We start from the raw sequence: 20159 nt of genomic DNA, 5'->3' as shown, positions 1-20159 counted from the left end.
AACTCTGATATAAAATGGCTTAACAGGGGCACCTGGGTGGCTTAGTTGGTTAAGCATCTGACTTTGGCTCAGGTCATGATCTCATGGTTCATGAGTTTGAGCCCCATGTCAGTCTCTCTGCTGATAGGTCAGAGCCTGAAGCCTGCTTCAGATTTTGTGTCTCCCTCTCTCTCTCTGCCCCATCCCCACTTATGCTCTGTCTCTCTCAAAAATAAATAAACGTTAAAAAAAATAAAATAAAATGGATTAAGAAAATGAGAAATTCTGAATTTATTTTTAAATCTGTTCATGAAAAGAAGTGTTAAAATTCCACTGTGGTTATAAATTTGTTGTTTCCTTGTGATTCTGATATTTTTGCTTTATGTTGAAACTAAGTTAAGTCTCTGAACTTTTATCCATATTTTGAATTAGTTTTTATTATTGTATGGAAACCCTATCTATCCTAATATTTTCTCTGCTACAGTCTATTTTGTCTGATATTAACAAAAATCAATGCTAGTTTCGAATCAAGAAATATGGTTAAAATGATAAAACCTATTTATATTATTGCTTTATAAGTGAATTTAATATTTTATTATGGATATATTTGGATTTTTCTCTTATTTGTGAACTCTACGTCCCAAATTATATATCTTTTCTTTTCTTGTTTGTTTTTCTGTCTTCTTATCTAGTCTTAATTTCCTATATCTTGTTTCTACTTGAAAAGTAACATTAGATTATGCTCGATGTATGGTTACTTTTACATTTAAAATACATTGTATTGGTTTCCTATTGCTGTTGTAATAAATTACACAAACAGTGATTTAACATAAATGTATTATCTTACAGTTTCAAAGTCAGAAGTCGAGAATTCAACAGGATGAAATAAAAGTACTGTGTTCTTTCTGGAATCCATGGGTGATAATCTGTTTCCTTGCCTTTTCTAGCTTTTAGAGGCTGCCTATATTTCTGGACTCAAAATTCCCTCCTACCTTCAAATCTGGGAATGGCATCACTTGATCTCTGCTTGGTGTTTTCCAATTTGAAGATCCAATGACACATAAAAATTCTTAGGATTGTCTATGTAGGTAATTCTTCTCACATTCTCTCCATTATGCTAGAACACCTTTAGGTGAAATTTTGCTCTTTTCATTCAGAGGTCTGTAACTCTCAAGCACTCTCTTGTAATTCCATCTCTTAACCACTCTAGGCAGCCTTCTGGAAGAGTCCCTCAGATCTATCATCCAATCCACTAGTGCTCTCTTCATCTGCATCTAATTGGTCCTTCAACTCACACATTGAGATTTTAATTATAATTACATTTCTTTTATAGATGTTTTATTTTCCTCAATTTTCAAATCAACTCATTTCCCCCCCTTAAATAACTTATTCTCACATTTCAGATTTTTTGCTGTTTTTAATCATGCGAACAGGCTTCTTTATAATGCCAGCTTTTTACATTAGTCTTTACTGGGACTCCTGGGTCTTACAATAAAATTTGCTGTCATTTTGTGTTTTTTTTTAAATTTTTTAATGTTTATTCATTTTTGAGAGACAAAGACAGAGCATGAAAGGGGGAGGGGCAGAGAGACACACACACACAGAATCTGAAGCAGCTTCAGCCTGTCAGCACAGAGCCTGACGTGGGGCTCGAACTCACGAACCATGAGATCATGACCCAAGTGTAAGTCAGAGGCTTACTCGACTGAACCACCAAGACGCCCCATGTTATTTCATGTTTTGAAATTCTAGGGTGAACTCATAGTTGCACTCTATTTGCAGTTGCCTCATGCAGTGTTAAGTCGAGAAAGGACTTCTTCAGAGTAGTTTTTGCATGTGCTTTCAACAAGTGTTTCAATGTGGAAATCATATTTGTGGGACTGAATCCCCAGAGGAGTGGCTTTTTCCTAACCTGCCATCATGGCTCAGCTAGAATGCCTGTGCTCTGCTTGCTGAGCTTCTACTAGGTCACACTTTAATGAAAGGTGTAGGCATCGAAGCGTTCTGGCCTCTGTGCAGTCACTTCCGCCCCACGGCCACACTCGCAAAGCCTCTAAGTGTTCTCTTCATCTGGAAGCTAAAACCAAGAACCCAGAAGTTTAGGTCCAATAACCTCCTCCCTGGGAAGCTACTGCTTTACCTCAGAAGCTCTCTTTTGTTGTTTGCTTTTTTTGTGTTGTTTATGTAATTTTTTTTGCCACAGCCTTTAATTTTCTGGCTCATTGGTGCATATAAGAGGATTTTTCATTTATTTTTTCTACCATTCCAAGATGTCTGTAATGGGAACCTTGTATGCTTATCTAGTTAGCCAGACTGTCACATAATTACAGGAATGGAATACGATTTGTGACCTATCATACAGTAACTAGTATAGAAAAATATATCTGTATGGTAAACCTGATTAGATCTTAATGTACATAGACTCAAGCCAGATAGGCCTTATTCTATTATCACACTTTATATCATGCAGTTTCTTTTACCAAACTACGGAAAATATACTGCCTCAATAAGATGTTCACACTGACTTCAATTGATAATAAACTATTTTTTTCAACAATACGTTTCTACAAGTGGGGAATGTGTGAATTATGAATTATTGTAAGCTTTAGTACTTGTTACAATATTGCCATTTCCTTCCCATAAAATTGGAGCCCCCAAAAAAGGTATGTGTGGATATCCATGGATATGAATGAACTACAAAATGATGTAACTTACTATCAACAATTAGTCATTATAATTTTTTACTGTTCTTCCTGGCAAATATTTGACAGACATGACTTCCATATAGAATCAACCCTTGATTACTAGAATAGAGGAGAGAAACATACAGTTCCAATAAAGAAGATGAAACACAACCTTAAATAGTATATTTTCAACACAAGTCACCTGACTTGATATAAACTTGATACATTTAAATAATATTCAGTATTTAGGAATATGTTTGCCATTCTGCAGTTATAAATAACAAAAAATAATACAAGTGTGACTGTTCATCTCATGAATTTCTTCACAAAGAATCACTTGAAGCTTTATTATTTGTGTGGGTCTCTCAGCTAAGAACACCTCTCCAATATACACTAGGATTCAAGAAAGGCAGAAACTCCGACTCTCTTGCACACTAACCTTTCCTTTTTCCTATCCTCACTTATTTAACTCTATCCACCCTTAAATATTTGACTTTAGTTTGTCTTAGCGGCCATGCTTTGCACTGCTCCTCCTCTTATTTATTTATGTTTATTTATTATTGAGACAGAGAAAACAGAGCATGAGTAAGGGAGGGGCAGAAAGAGAAGGAGACACAGAATCCGAAACAGGCTCCAGGCTCTGAGTTGTCAGCACAGAGCCCAACGCAGGGCTCGAACCCACAAACCATGATATCATGACCTGAGCCAAAGTCGGACGCTGAACCAACTGAGCCACCCAGAAACCCATGCTGCTCCTGCTTTCAGACTGCATATCAGAGACATCTTTGCTCTAGAGACCTATCATCTGACTGCAAGGGAGTAGGTCATACTTCAAATGTAATAGACACAATGTAGCATTACAGTGTGCTGTCTACTGATAACTGTGTATTTCCAAACAGCAGCAACAGCATAACATGTTTTCACTACTTTAAAATTTTTAATGTTTTTTCTGAAATAAAATACTATGTTTCATTCTGATAAATCTAAAACCTAGTTAATCCATTCTGGATAACTGAAAGATGGCTATCACTTGATACAGTACTATTCACTGTTCCAAACATCTTTCCTTGTTTTATAAAGAAGATACAATCTTATCAGTATTACTTGCATCTGCTTTACACACACGTATGTTCCAAATGAACTGCTGTAAAACAGGTTAATTTGTGTTAATTATTAAAAAGTAAATAGCAAAGAAATTTTACTGAACAAAACAAACAGATTGTCCATCAGCACTGAGTGTCTTAATATTTCTACTTTGTTTTTTTTTAAAGATCTTTCTGAAAACACATGCCTTAATTAGAAAGACAACTCTAAGTAAATGAGGGAGACACACTGAAATTTTACCCCATTAATCACCCAAACTACCATACCCTAAACTTCTTCTAAGTTAAACTAGTGAACTGTACTGCTTAATTCTAGGGATACATTTATGTACACAGCAACGTAAAAAGCTCCTTCTACTGTTGTGCAGTGCACAACCTACACAACTAGATGTGGCTGGATTCATTAGGTGCAAGCAGTGGATAAAGGGGAAGAATACAAAATAAAAAAGGCTCTACTCTGAAGTCAAAGAGGAGGATGACACAATCATTTCTGTAATGTGATAAGGGCCCCAGGACCAGCGAGGAAGAAGCCTGGGGAATTGCATTAAATAATGGATAGTTCTATTTTGCAGTTGCCTTTGCCAGCAAACAAATGGAGAGAGAAACACCCACAACAGATGAATAATATGAATTCATATGGTAATGCAGAAAATTAAAGAATCACATAAAATCAAAATCTTCACCTTAGGGCCAAGAATCACTGAGTATAAAGTATATTCAGATGTAGAGGGAAAGGGATTTTATGTGCTTTTTCTAAATGTACAGTACATCACATCATAGTGCACGAGGCTGCAACATAACTATTTAATTTACATAATGTGAAACAAGGGACTTCATCTGTAACTAAACAAGACGATAAAACTATGACAAATGCACTGCTTGCTTTCAAGGGCACTTGGAGTCCTTCACACTGCCAGTTTCTACTCAGCAAACACATGAATAAGGCAAATTATTTTTAAAAATGCAAGCTCTTTTCTCCAAAAGCACTGGAAGTACTTCTCAGTACAATTAAAGAATAAATTGTGAGCAGCCTTAAAAAACTTCAGATCAGACTATAATCCTTAATCTTCAATTTTCCACTGTCAACTTCTTTCAAGAAGGCCCAAACAATGTATTCTTAACTTCATAATATTCAAAATTTGGGTGGAGATGATGGGGGGGTATTGATCTGTTTGCTGCCTAGATTGACGATCATGTGGATTTAAATTCTCACATCTTTGGCTCACGTTGGCTCAGGGCCCCTGAAGTCTGCATCCCAGGGTTTCACAATGTGAGTTTATGGAAATGATAGTTAGACTCTGGCAAGTGGGAAGGCCAATAAAGTCTGCTGAAGCTCTGATTTATATTGAAAAAATAAATAAAATGTAGCCTTTAATTTCCAAGAAGGAAGATGCATCTGAGAATAACTCTCATTGTTGAGTTTTATAGTGTCCTGGGATATACCTATAAATGATTCATTCAAAAATTATTCTAGGAGTCGTATTAAATTAATATATTTCTGCCATTTGTATATTTTATTGAGTTTTCTATCTTACTTGCCAATGACGTTAGTTTAAAACTAACTTTCAAAAGTACTGCACATAAACCAAAAACATTTTCACTAATGAAAAGGCAAAGCTATCATTTACTAAATTGTATTCTAAATTTCAGAGTATTTTCCAGAGAAATCTATGTCTTCTGCATGATTTCAAAGAGAAATGTAAAAATTACGTGAAGAAATCATACAGGAGGACATACTTTGGGTTTTTGTTACTATGGGTCCAACAACCACTGAGTCAACTTTACATTATTTATTTTAGTATCACAGGACAATTTAAATAATACATTACTGCAGATAGGTTTGGAGTTATAAAAACGGTATTTTAGTTGAAGCCAAAATTAAGAGCTATCCTTCCTACTAATATGTTCACATAACATACAAAGTTTAATCATCTAAGATGAGAATACCCTAGAAACCAGTCAGTCTGCCACATGTGGATGAGACCATGGAATCCACGGAGATTGAAAATTTTACTTTTATCTTTCACAACTTCCTTACAAAGCAAAAGATCTGATCACCTTTAGGTTTATCTTTTTTCTAACTAAAAAGAGATACTTCTACCTCAATTACTCAAACCGTTTACTTAGACTTCACTAATCCAATGGTGCTGGGTCACTTAGGAGTAACATTCCCTCTAGTGGGCTGATTTTCATTGTTAGGGCACTGACAGGAAGTGGTAGGGAGAAACAGAAATCCTCCAAATAAATTTTAGCCCCAGAGGGAGGTAAAGGTAGAATTATTTGTCAGTACCGATTAATATTTTATATGTCTACATACTTCAATAGTTTTTTTCCCTTATTTTCAATCACCAATTTTTCTATTTTCTGTTTTACTTCTACTTTTATTCCTGTTGCGATCCAAAAAAATTTGCTGGGTCCTAGTCTAAGTCCTATCTATCAGCATACAAAAAAAGCAAAGTCAACATTTCTACTAAAAGGATGAAAGGTGTACAAAGATTTTTTATCTCCCATAAAACATGAAGTGGCTCAGAAAAACTGTAGCATATTTTACCCTGAAAACAAGGCTTCTCTTTGGGTTTGGAGCAGAAATTCTATTTAGACAATGAAGCTTTGGTTTTCTACCCATAACTAAAAGCTACACGAGAAATAACCATGTCAGGATATATTAGCCGCAAATGGTTTTTATATAATTGTCACCTGATAAAATTTGTCTGCCTTCTCAAGGCTGTTAGGTGTTTAAAATACTGCTTCCGAGACTAAAGCGAATGATACTCATAATTTGATTACGAATTCATATGTTCTCATTAAAATGCAATATATTTCTTGTAGATATTTGAAAAATATAAGAATAAAGTTAAAACATTAGCCTACAATCCCACTATCAAGGAGTACTTACAGTTACCATTTTACAGTATATTTCTACGTTTTAATTTCCATGTATTTGTATAACTAAAGTCACTGTATATAACTAATACATGTAAATATATGTACACTATTGGGATCATACTCTCTCCAGGCAAGTTGCGCCTCACCTCACCACTCCTGTGAAAGTACTTTCATTCCTCATTTCCAATTTCATTTTTCTCTCCAAGACACTGAAAAGGGAATCTGTTGCGTGCTGTATTTTACTCTTGTGTTATAACGGCTTAAGAGCCACACTCTTAACTAACCATTCTTCCTCATCACCTCCCTTGTTGCTAACTTTCCCTAGCCATGTAAGAGAAGACAAAGTAAAAGAGTACAGCGTACCTCCTGCAGTACCAGAGGATTCGGCAATGTGTCTAAGCTAATGTGGGATGAAATTATTATTATTTCTTTGAATGTTTATTTATTTTTCAGAGAGTGACAGAGCACGAGTGGGGAAGGAAGAGGCAGAAAGAGAGAGACACACACAGAATCCGAAGCGGGCTCCAGGCTCTGCGCTGTCAGCATAGAACCCAGTGCAGGGCTCGAACTCACAAACCATGAGATCATGACCTGAGCTGAAGTCAGACGCTTAACCAACTAAGCCACCCAGGCGCCCCTAACGTGGAATGAAATTACAATTCTAATTTTTTTAGTGTAGGTGACATTCAATGTTATGAAGTTATAATCTAAATAAGGAAAGTGACTTTTAACTATGGGCTGACAAAACTATAAACATAAAAACATGTACAATATAGTAATATAATAAATGGTATTTTTGATGGTAGGTCTGCCACACGAGTCCAAGCTTACACAGGATCTTAAAACAATTATTTGTTTGGAGTAAAATTATTGAAGGTTCGCTGTAGGCTAGATGTTATGCAAGATGTCTTATATTCTTCACCCTGTACTACTACCCTCATTTTGTTGATAATGATGAAACTCAGAGAGGTCATTTAGACAACTGCAGATCACCAGCTAGTATTTGGGCAAATACAGATCATTTCTATATGATCACCCTTCTTACAGAGTTTTGAAGTTTGGTATATTTATACATTATATATGCACACACACATATGTATTTCAAACCCAAATATTTTGGAAGACAGTTACATTGCCACTATTTTCTCCCATCTGGGGACTGCCTTTCCACTTTCATATCAATGTATTTTGAACATGAGATGATTTAAATTTTGAAGAAGTCCAAATGATTATTTTTAAGAACTTCTGATTCGTGCTTTTCTTGTATTCTATCCAAGAAGTCATTACCCTCCCTAGAGTCATGTAGATCTTCTTTGGGTTTTTTTTTTTAATTTTTATTTTTTACTAAGAGTTTGATAGCTGTAGCTTTCATGTAGCTTTCTATGCTCCGTGATGAATTAACATCACACAAAGTGTAAAGCATGACTGAGGTTCATCGTTTGCACAGGGGTATCCAGATGCTTAGAGCCACTTCCTTAACAGGCCCCATCTTCCCATCACTCAGTAATACTGGTGCGTTTTTTCAGAGTCAGTGGACCATATAAGTATGGGTGTATCTTGAGATTCTTTATTTTGTTTCATTCATCTACCCCACTAAGTTTCTGCCAAAACCCCACTGTTTTGATTACCAAATCTTTATAATAAAGTTTTAAAATCAGATAATGTAAGTCCACCCAGTTTGTCCTCCTTTTACAAAATTGTTTTGACTCTTCTTTGTCCTTTCCTCTTCCAAAGACATGTTGGAATTAACTTGCCAATTTCTACAAAAAAGCTGGCACCATCTTTGACTGGTATATAGAGACTCTCAGTCAATGTGGGGAAGAAGGACATCTTGATAATATTTAGTCTTTCAAAAAATAAAAACCTTTATTTAGAACTTTAATTTCTCTCAACTCCTTTAGTGCTTTGTAGATATCATTTTAGAAGTTTTACACATATTTTGTTACATTATTTTTATATTTTTTATGGTTTTGGAAGTTACTATAACATTATTCAAACTGTACATTTTCATTATATAAAAATAAAAAAATTTTTAAAGTTTCTTTTGAGAGAGACAGAGACAGAGAGCGCACACACATGTGTGAGAGTTGGAGAGAGGCAGAGAAGGGAGAGAGAATCCCAAGGAGGCTCCCAGCTATCAGTGCAGAGCCCACTGCAGGGCTCAATCCCATGAACTATGAGATCATGACCGGAGGCAAAATCAAGAGTCAGATGCTCAACTGACTGAGCTACTTCAGTGCCACTAAGTAAAATTTTTATAAATTGACTTAATATCTATGTGCTTAAAAAATCCAGTTATACTTCAGGCAATTTCTCTGCAGTATTTCTTAAAATTTTCTTTGTACTGAGGTATATTATCTGTAGAGAAAAGTATTTTTTATTTTTTCTTTCCAATATTTCAGTTTCTTGAAGCATCTGGGTAGCTCAGTTGGTTAAGCGTCCAACTTTGGCTTAGGTCGGGATTTCACGGTTCATGAGTTTGAGCCCTGGGTTGGGCTGACAGCACAGAGCCCGGGGCCTCTTCAGATTCTGTGTCTCCCCCTCTGTCTGTTCCTCCTGCACCCGCAATATCTCTTTATCTTTCTCTATCAAATAAACATTTTAAAAAACCTTCTTTTTCTTTTTCTCATCTTACTATACTGGCTATGATCCCGAGTACAAAATTCAATAGAAGTGGTAAGCACTGATATCCTTGCTTTGCCTCCAGTTCTAATGGAAAATATTTGGTTTTCAACATTAAGTGTGATGTTAGATGTAGATTTTTTTGTGTATGTGTATAGATGCCCTTTCATTGATTAAGAAAGCACTTTTAAGAATTCATTAAGAGTTTTTGCTGATAAGGTTCCCCCAGCCCCATACATTTTTTTACTGTGTTTTTTATTTTTTCTGACAGGAAGTCGAACATCGACCTTAACATTGTTTACCCTGTGTAATGCATCTCTTTCCTCTGCACAATTCAAAACATATTTTTTGTATCTTTGGTTTTTACTCATTCTCTTATGATATATTTAGGTATCTATGGGTTTTGTTTTGTTTTTCATCAATTTGGGAAACAATTTTGTCACTGTAGGTTCAAATAATTTTTCATACCCATTCTCATTCTCTTCTTCTGAGATTCCAATTACAACTATGTTAATTAGTAAATCCAACATCTGAACTACGTCAGGGTCAGTTTCTACGGATGATTTTTCCTTGACCATGGGTCCCATTTTCATGTTTCTTTGCTTGACTAGTATTTATTATGTTTGAGACAATGTAGAGATGTTATAGACATTCAGGATTCTTTTATTTTCCTCTGAAAAGAGCTAACTCTTGTTTTAGGAGGCAATTCAAATACTGGTGGTCACTGTGAATTTGGGAGGTTTGAGTTTATTCTTTGATAAAAAGGATCTATATCGAAAGCTCAATAAAATTCCCAAGCTTTTATAAACCTCCATAGTCTATCTCCCATAAATATCTTATAGGTGCTTGGTTTCAGGCTTTGTTTGTTAGGGCAGGTCAAGAGTAGACATTTCTCTGGATCAAAGTCTCTACTAGGAAGGCTCAGCTTTTCTGTTTTCTTAGCTAAATACCAGGAGTAATGACAGGTATTACTAATAAGGTCACTCCACTCTTGTGGCCTGAAGCAACTCAATTCCTAGTATCCTTCAACAATCCCAACTCCAAAGCTGTAGCACTCAGATGCTTTTGGAAAGTCTCTATCTATGTATATTCAGACCAGTTCTGCCAAGTTCTCAGAGATGATCTGCACACAGGCTTCCTAGCACCATGCCTCGCATCGGCCCCTCGTCCACGGTACCCTCAGCAGGACCACTGTGCCCTAGGTAGATTCCAGTTTGCTATACCCACTGAAAAACTGTTCCTAGGCAAAAGGCTGGGTTGACTGTGGGGATCACTGAATAAATTTTCCTTCTTTCAAAGACTGTAGTCTTGTACTGCTCATGCTCCAGTGCCTGAACACATCTGTCCCATGAATATTGTTCAGTTTTATGGCTGTTACAAAAGTCCAATAGCAGGTACACCTCCACAGTTGGAGGTGGGAGTCTAACGGTTCTTACAATAGATTTTTTTCACCTTCGTGAATTATGTAGAACTAGAAAGTTTTTGTATAACTCAGCAGTAAGATGCTATCGTGAATTCAAGAGACCCACTGGAGAAAATCACGTTTAGATGTGAGTGTGTATTTTATGATGTGAAATGTCAATACTATTAATGCTGAAATTAAACTGCTAGTGAATAGTGAATTACTATTTGTTTTTAATAGTTCGAAAAAAGAAATTTATGAATAATTACTAACACAGAGGGCCCAGAAAGAGCATGTTGCTGCTCATTATTTCATCTCTTTATATTTGCCCTTAATGCTGCCTTACAAATGTTTGTTAGAACGTTCATAGTAGAGCCAAAAATTAATTACTTACCTAGAGATTTAATTAAAACTTTTTTCTCATGTGCTACCAGAAAGGTTGTCAATTACTGAATTTAACGTAATGGGTGCTTTATCCCTATGGTGATGACTGAAAAACACAGTGTAGGCTTTTTGTGAAGTTCCAACAAAATTCGCCATACTGCTTACTTACCATCTTCAATGGCTATGTCTTCATATCGAAAATTGAGAGTAAAGTATTTTTTATGTTATTTATTTTCTTAAATTTTTAAATGTTTATTCATTTTTGAGAGAGACACACACACAGCATGAGTTGGGGAAGGACAGAGAGAGAGTGCGAGACACAGAATCTGATCAGGCTCCAGGCTCTGAGCTGTCAGCATGGAGCCTGGTGTGGGACTTGAACTAATGAACTGGAGATCATGACCCGAGCCGAAGTTGGACACTTAACCAACTGAGTCACCCAGGCACCCTGAGGGTAAACTAGTTTTTAAATTAACTAGACAAAAGCTTTGTCAATATGCCATCCAAAATGTGTCTATTCAGAAATCAGTTATGAACTGAGGGAGATGACTAAAATCATTATGCCAGAAGTTTTTGGAACACAAAATCTGGAATAAAAGCATTCTCTGAAGGGATTAATCCGATTAACAGCACAGCCATCGCATGAGGAATGTCATTTAGTTGGCTTTGGAAAATTCACCTTGTTATAAGTAGAGCTGCGTCCACTGAAGTCACGTCCTCCCCCCAGCTTGTGGACATCTCTAAGTGTATATCATTCTTTTTGCCAAATTCTTCATGCTGCCACCTGCAGAAGCTCTCCAGCATTCTCTCGCCGTGGTGCCCAACATACAGATCTGCCTACAAAAGAAGAGATTTCACTTCAAGGCCAAGTATTCTCAGACACGCAACAAACTGAAAACTGAGGAGACTTCATGAGTTAATTACTAAAGGGGCCTGCTGACCATAACAACATTAATTAGACCCTGGAAGACATTCAGAATTAATTTAGCCTCAGCTGCAAATCGTGAAACTTTGTGAGGGTGCAATAAGTACAAAATCTGTTCAATGCTATTCGGAAAAAAGGAGAGAGGGGCAGTAAGAATGTGGAACTTTCAGACTTAAATAACTTACTTTTATTTCTACAATCTAAGAACGAAAGTTTTTCAAAGTTCTAGTTAAGCAGCATACTAAAATGATGCCACAGAGTAGTCTGTTTAAAATGAATTACAGATAAGAAGATGTCTCAAAAGCACATATTTAAATAAGAAAATAAAACTGTCACTAAAAATCACTTTAAAAAATTACATCTTGGAAAGTTAAGGTTTGTTGTCAGGATCCTTGGAAACTCAGAACATTACATTTTTAGAATAAAACTGAGGTATTAACCAAAACTAACGGCCAGTTTTATGTATAGTTTAAGTGACTTAGTAGATATTTCTGGATTTTTAAGTCAATAAAAAGCACACTCCTAAGGTTCACTTTACTTAAAAGTATCTGAACACAACTTCTCACCCAGTTAATTGAACAAAAAAACTCAAGACTTTCTTACTGGAGTTTCATGGAGCAGAATAAGCTTTATCACACGAAGATTGACCTGCACACCAAGACTCTTGTGTTGGAAAAGGTTAAAAACCTAAAAACAAATAAAAATAAAAATCCTAAAATAAAGCTTGAAATCATATTTATTTTTCTTAAAGCTCAGATATGGGAGAAGTCTCAATTTAGTTGAGAAATCTTACATATATATATAAAATATATATATATGATATATATATATATTTAAAACCACTTAATTTTAAAATTAGCTTAATAAGCAAGAATAATGTAGCTAATTTATTTTAAATACCAAGAATTTAGACCTAGCCTTGTGAGAAACACTGAAGCCTTGATTGTTTAGGTATTTCAATGGGATAGAGAGGCAAGGTTGGGCTTTTTACAAAACTGAAGACAAGCATTTTAAGACCACAAAATGCCAGTGTCCTCCTGTTTGCTGAGAAACAGTCCTGAACACTGAGCGTGCTTTATGCCACCTCCCGATTCATTCCTCGGAGTAGTCTTTCCTCTTCCTAAGCTGGCTGCCAAATAGGAAGAGGGTTTTCAAAGCTCTTCTCTTCAATGCTACCCAGGAAGAACAGCTCACAGGCCACTGTTGATTAAAGGTTTCAGATTCACATTATAACGATTTCTCCCAAAATATGGTATGTGTGGCAGTGCTTGGAAAGCAAGGTGAATTTTTATGTGGTACCTTCATCTTTGGTAGAATTTAAAATTTATTTAATTTGTAATAGAAAATAGAAAGCTGACACGTCAAACCTACACTTTCAGAGGCAGAACTACTTAGAAGAAACTGAAGCCGGTAAGCTATCTTAGTCTACCCTGTAACAGACTGCTGGTGGAGTGTTCCAGAGGTAGCTGAACATGGGCAGAAAGAACTGAAGTGTGGGGGAATCTGTTCCCTGCTCAAGTAAGCCAGATAGTAAAAATGAACAAAAATAGTAAAAGTGGAATTTTGCAAAACATAATACATTTATCTCTGAATCAGTGGTTGTTACCCTGCCTTATATGGTAACTGGAATCATAAATGGGCATTTGCCTTTGGCGTTTATTTATGTTCACTCTCCCCTAAGAATAGCTCTTCATTCCGACCTTCTAATCCTGCCTTGCATGAAGTTTAACCAACAGGGTATATAATTAAGCCATAGGATTCATTTGGTGGTAAACATCGGTATGATGCTAGGTATGAACTAGATTTCTGCAGTCCGGAAACTGTTAACGTAAGTTAGCTACATGTGATCCAACTGCTTAAAAAACTTAGCTGTTGGCTATTAGGTCTTACTCATAAACGAGTATTATATCTGACATCAAATTTTACGTACCTATCAGTGGATTACCAACCTCCACTTTTGTTCCACTGCATAATGTCTAATACTTTGGGTGAGGCCATGCATACAAAAAAAAGTAACATCTCTAATTTCAGCAAACGGCCTTTTATAAAAGAGAAGGAAAAGAAGGTCATAAAAAAAGAGAGAAAAGAATAATAGGGAAAGACTTTGCCACATTGAAGTCAACAATAGGGATGATTTCCTTTATTAGCAGATGGGAATTACTATTTTTGATATCTCTTTTGAGATATTTGGTATACCCAAAGCATTTCTTTTTTACTGATGTCAGTAAAAGAAAGGAATAGTAATAAATTAATTTTTAAAGAATGTCATTATACTCACACATTTCTTCCTTAGAGTTTTCTTGAAAAAATTCCAAGCGCACTTTAAAGTTTGCCTACCATATTTAAGATGGTTAGAATGAATCTCCTGGCTGCATCTGCTCCATGATAGGAAACCATTGCTGGGTCTGCAACCACTATAGTCTCTATGTTGTATTCTTGAGGTAATTTGTATGAATACCGTTTCCCTCTTCCACTTTCTGTTATTTTTTTAGATCTAGGTCTTCCTTTATCTGCAATACAGAAATGGATTTTCCAATGTGACTCCATACTGGCAAAGTGAATAAGAAATTTGCTTCTTCAATAATTTTTTTAAATGTTTACTTGAGGGGTATTTACTGTTTACTGGATGGCTCAGTTGATTAAGTGTTCAACTCATGACTTCAGCTCAGATCATGATCTCACAGTTTGTGAGATTGAGCCCCACATCGGGCCTTTGCTGACAGCACAGAGCCTGCTTGGGATTCTCTGTCTCCCTCTCTCTGCCCTGTCTCATTCACTCTCTACCTCCTGCTCTCAAAAAAAAAAAAAAAAAAATTAAAAAACGGTTTATTTAATATTGAATATGTTAATGATACAACGGTGAGCAAGACCAAATAAGTTCCCTGAATACACGGAAGCTAAAAGGACATCTGGCTTCGGACGATGACTCTGGAATCAAATAGACTAGATAAGACTTCTACCATTTATTAGCTCTGCTACTTGGGAAACTAACATCACCTAGTTAGCCTTGATTTCCTCATCTGAATAAGAGCAACATCTACCTTCTAGTGTTGTTGCTGTCTTACAATAAGGTTGCATTAGTAAAATTCCTGGCACAGAGTTTATATAAATAAAATAACCCAGTAAGAAAAAAATCACAATTTCCTTTTGAAACCAGTGACAAAATAAAGAGTGCCTGAAGGCAGTCACTGCCTCCACATCCTCATTTCAGGCAGTAGCTCTTAAATACGACAACATGATGCATGGGTTACAAAAGACTCAGTTCTGCCTTCGGTCAGGATCATAGAGCAGAAGTTATGAACTTAGGGAAATAAAGATTTCTTCCAACAAGGCCAAATAAAAGGAGTAGCCACAAATAAATACATAAAAATGTAACTACATAACTACATAAAAATGTAAAATCTTCATTAAAACATGCCACTATCAGAATGAAAAGCATGCCACCAAGTGGGAAAAGATATTTACAATACGTTTCCATAATAAACAAATTAAAAGCTACTCTAAATTAGTAACAGATAACCCAAATGAAAAATTGGCAAAAGACTTGACCAGCCATTCTTTACACACAAAAAAAGACATCCAAATGGCTAATTAGCATATGAGAAGGTGCTCAGTCTCATTAGTCTTCAAGGAAATGCAAATTTAAACCACAATTAATTAAAGTAACTAAATTCTCTAGAATGGCTAAAATAAAGAGATGATTACCTTAAGTGTTGTCAAGAATGTGGAGACCACTGGAAGTCCCCTACACATATAAGCTGGGAGTTTAAATTAGGAAAAATACTGAAAAATGGGCGGCAAGCAGGAGCCACTAAAGTTGAACATCGCATGCCCAATGGTCAATGATGTGAAATGTACACTTGTCAGAAATGCATGCAAATCACATGTACAGATTATTCACAGTAATACTATTGTTAATAATTTGAATAACCTTCAATAGTATAACAGATAAAGAAACTGTGGCCTAACTATACAATAGAATGTTCTCAAACAAGGAAAATGAACCAACAACTGCAATGTGCAAGAACATGGATGAATCTCACAAATATGATGTTGAGCAAAGAAGCAAATTATAGAAGGGATGTGTATAGTTCCATTTATAGAAACATAAAAATTGGGAAGACATTAAGGTAGAAGTCAGGACAGTAAATACCTTGGGATAAAGGATATTAGTGCCTAGGAAAGGGCCTAGGCGGACATCTGTGGTACTGACATTTCTATATTCTGATCTGAGTGAGAACTACTTGGTTATGTCCATTTTGGGAAAATTTAGCAGTTGGAGCACATCATTGGCACAACTTGCTGTATGCATGCAGTACCTCAATAATGAAGTTATTATTTTAACAACTTTACTGAGATATAATATACATGACAAAACATGTAGCCATTGAAGTGCATAATCAGGTGTACTAAATTTTTACAGTTGGGCAACCATCTCTACAATCCATTCTTTAATCACTGATTACCTGGCCATATATCAAAATTCTACTGATGTCACTAAACTGCTACCACCTCCTTTCCCAAACTTGTACTTGTGGACCAACATCTTTTATATTTCTTTACTATAATGTTAATGGAATCCCTAGAAGTAAACATGTGTGTTTAGTAGAATTTCATGGAGATAAACATGTGTTCAATTAGTCATGTTTCCCTGGGTGTCTCTAACTTTTTTTTGAATGTTCAAATAAATACTCTCATAGTTCTAGTCCATCGTGGTGGTTTCTGATAAATTTCTTTCCTTGAGTCTTGTTCCAAGTACTTTGGCAGCGCCCTGTCAATTCAATTCAAGTCTAGCCTATTCCACTTTGCAAAACTTTCTTACCCTCTAACATCTTCCCATGGTGCCAGAATTAACTTATATCCTGAATTTTTGAACTACTTATTTCCTTCTATTACTGCCTCCTGGGCCCAACTGAGTTATTTCTGAGATCTAACATGAAATGGATCCCACGACCATTGCTGGAAACTTCACTGTTTTGAGATATCTTCATAATTTACAGTTTTCCTTTTTTCTTTTTCTTTTTTGTAGTGACCCAGACTAAATTCTACTTAATAAACAAAGTTCTACCCTAGCAGAGTCAACTAACAAAGTTAATGAAAGTGTTATAAAAACAAAAGCAAAGACATATTATTTAATGCAAAGAAGCATTATATGTGAATCATGACAATGAAAAAGGTCAAAAACAACTCTAGCCATCTTTACCAGGATCACAAGAATTAAAAGTACATTTTATGGATCTATACTTAATACCAGTAGTTGAAACCAAAGACCTTGATGAAAGGCAACATAAGAAATTGGTTTTATCTGTATCATGAGATCTCTGACAACTAGTGATGAATTCTGCATTTTTTCTAATCATAATCTCAAATGTACTTAGTTATATATTAGTATGTTGTTACACATACTTGTAATATTTAGTTGCAGGCATTCCTACAAGTAGATGAAAAGATTCATTTTGGCAGGGTCAATACCAAATAAACTTTGGAGGGAAAATACAGACACAGCTCTCCTATATGGATATGTCCATGATCTATGCAGTGGTAGGAATGAATAGAAAGGATGAAAAGATAGGAAAAATACTAGAAAGTAGTCATCATCACAAGCAAAATTAATCTGACTTAGGGGAAGAAAGGGGAAGTGGTTAGAATTACTCTATCTTTTTTTTTAATGTTTTTATTTTTGAGAGAGAGAGGGAGAAAGAGACAAAGTGCGAGCAGGGGAGGGGCAGAGAGAAAGGGAGACAGAATTCAAAGCAGGCTCCATGCTCTGAGCTGTTAGCACAGAGCCCGATGACTCATCATGAACCAGGAGATCATGACCTGAGCCGAAGTCTTGACACTTAACCAAGTGAGCCTTCCAGGCGCTCCAGAATCACTCTCTCTTGTTGCTGTTGTTTGTTTTGGCTGGTGCAGAGGTGGAGTGGGGGAGGTATTCAGTTTTTATCTTTGAGTGACCAGGTAGTAGATGGTGGAGGATATCAACAGGGGACTTTGGGAAGGAAAGTGATGGGTTCAGCTTTAGATTTATTAAATCGAAAGTGACCGAGACACAGGAATACAAGTTACTAAGCACATGAAAGGAGAGAGGTTAAAATGGAGATTAGAACTAATCAACATGTAAGTGAGGCTGAACCCACAGATTTGGATTATATCACCCTACGAAAGCATGTAGAGCACGAAGTGGAAAGAAAAGGAGGGTATCCTAGGAAATGCTTACATTTAGAAGGTGTACATATAGAAGAAGAAATACCCACAGAGGAGATGGAGATGGAAGAAAAATAAGAACAGAAGAAACCCAGGGGAGAATTATAAAATGAAGAGCTTTTAAACTGTAGCAAGAATGGTAAATAACAAAGTAAAAGAGACAAAATGTTTGTTCTCTTTATTGCCCCAGTTATGACAGCTGTGTTAGCCCCCATTTGTCAGTGTGCTACATCCTTATTTGCATTGTTTATTGAAATAAACTGCATGGAACATTCTAGAACATTTCTTAAGAATCTCAACTTCATGGGAGACTCCATCATACAAGTCAACCACTGTGTATGAACCATGAATAGTGAAGTAATCTTTTTATCAGGTTGCGTTCTTTGATGGCTTCATTGTCTATATCAACTATGCTAAGATTGTTTTTCATCTTTCAAATCTTGAAACCCGTTTTCTACCCATATGCATGTGTAAGAACAACATAGTTGATACCACACACTTACAGTTAGTGAAGAAATTTGAAAAATGTATAGTCAGCAATGCTCAATGTGTGCTTTCTATAATACCCTATACACATACTGACAATAATATCCTAACAGTTACGGATGACTATGGAAACTATTTCAGTAGTTTTCTGGTTAAGTTACCTCTAAGAATAGAGACGATCTTTAAGTCCTTCTCAAACAGATCAGTCTTCTTCAATTCTATAAATCTCCTTGTAACAGAGAGTCCTAGATATATTCATAGGTTTATAATAAAATGTAATGTGATATATATTAATAATGTCACTTGCCTGCTTAAAACCTTGGAAGACCGCATACTGCTCCCAGGTAAAGTCCTTCCCATGGTACACACAGGAAGTCCCTTCATCATCCGGGTCCATGACTACCGTTTAAAGGGCTGTGTCTCTCATCCACACTGCAAAAATGTGGCTCCGGCTCCCTCAGCTGTTGCCTTCCCCTGCCTTTAGACTCTTGCACGCACTGTTCCTTTTGCCTGAAATTGTTTTTCTCTAACCACATGTACTAAAACCTTCACACAAGTTTTTCATTTTCATACAAAATCTCATTGAATTCTGACAACAGCCCTGAGGTTTGGGTATCACTATCCCCATTTTGTATACTGTACATGAAGTTTTGGGGAGAGAAAGTTTTCCAAAGTCATGTAACTAGGAAGTGGTAACAAGTTTGTGAACGCAGGCAGAGACTCCAAAGTCCATTACCATAACACACACCTTCTGTGCCCTTTTTTCCCCAGAGATAGATTTGAAGAGACATATCTACCCCTTTGTTTATGTAGCATTATTTACAATATTTACAATACGGAAGCAACATACTGTGTCCACCATAAAATGAATGGATGAAGAAGATGGGATACATATTTAACTGTCATCCTGATCTTTGGAGATCAGCCCCCCTGATACTAGAAGCCTAGTTTCTTGTACCAAGTAGTCAGAGTTCTCATCATACCTCAGTATAATTACTCACTTACCAGTCTGTCTGAAATCACACACTGGTTGCCTCTTGAGAATAAGAGCTATGACATTTAGCTCTTTATCCCTGTGATATGACTGGTTACATGCTCACGTTGCAAATTAAGAAGCTACAGTGTATAAGTGGAAAACACCAAGGAGTTCCACAAAAAATTAAAAGGAGAAATATATCATCCAGTAATTCTGCTGCTAGATATTTACTCAAAGAAAATGATAATTTGAAGAGACATATCTACCCCTGTGTTTATGTAGCATTATTTACAATATTTACAATACAGAAGCAACATATTGTGTCCACCATAAAACGAATGGATGAAGAAGATGGGATACATATTTAACTGACTCTCACTCAGCTATAAAGAAGAATGAAATCTTGCCACTCATAACAACATAGATGGACGTAGAGGGTATTAAACTAAGTCAAGTCAGACAGAGCAATGCAAATACTATATGATTTCACATATATGTGGAATCTAAA

The 20159-nt window shown here is 36.0% G+C and overlaps 1 protein-coding gene across 1 annotated transcript in view; it reads right to left on the bottom strand.

Annotated features, from left to right (window-relative positions):
* The window catches only part of ADAMTS19 (ADAM metallopeptidase with thrombospondin type 1 motif 19), a 229737-nt gene that overhangs the window by 162892 nt on the left and 46686 nt on the right, over positions 1-20159 (bottom strand). The window contains exons 4-6 of the mRNA XM_029941162.1: positions 14323-14495; positions 12589-12672; positions 11740-11897 (exon numbers count right to left, since the gene is read on the bottom strand). Of these exons, the coding sequence (XP_029797022.1) occupies positions 11740-11897; positions 12589-12672; positions 14323-14495 (415 nt within the window). The remainder of the gene's footprint in view (positions 1-11739; positions 11898-12588; positions 12673-14322; positions 14496-20159) is intronic.

The sequence above is a fragment of the Suricata suricatta genome, chromosome 6 (assembly GCF_006229205.1).
Source record: "Suricata suricatta isolate VVHF042 chromosome 6, meerkat_22Aug2017_6uvM2_HiC, whole genome shotgun sequence".
NCBI classification, from domain to species: Eukaryota; Metazoa; Chordata; class Mammalia; order Carnivora; family Herpestidae; genus Suricata; species Suricata suricatta.
This window is presented reverse-complemented; position numbering and strand designations above follow the sequence as displayed.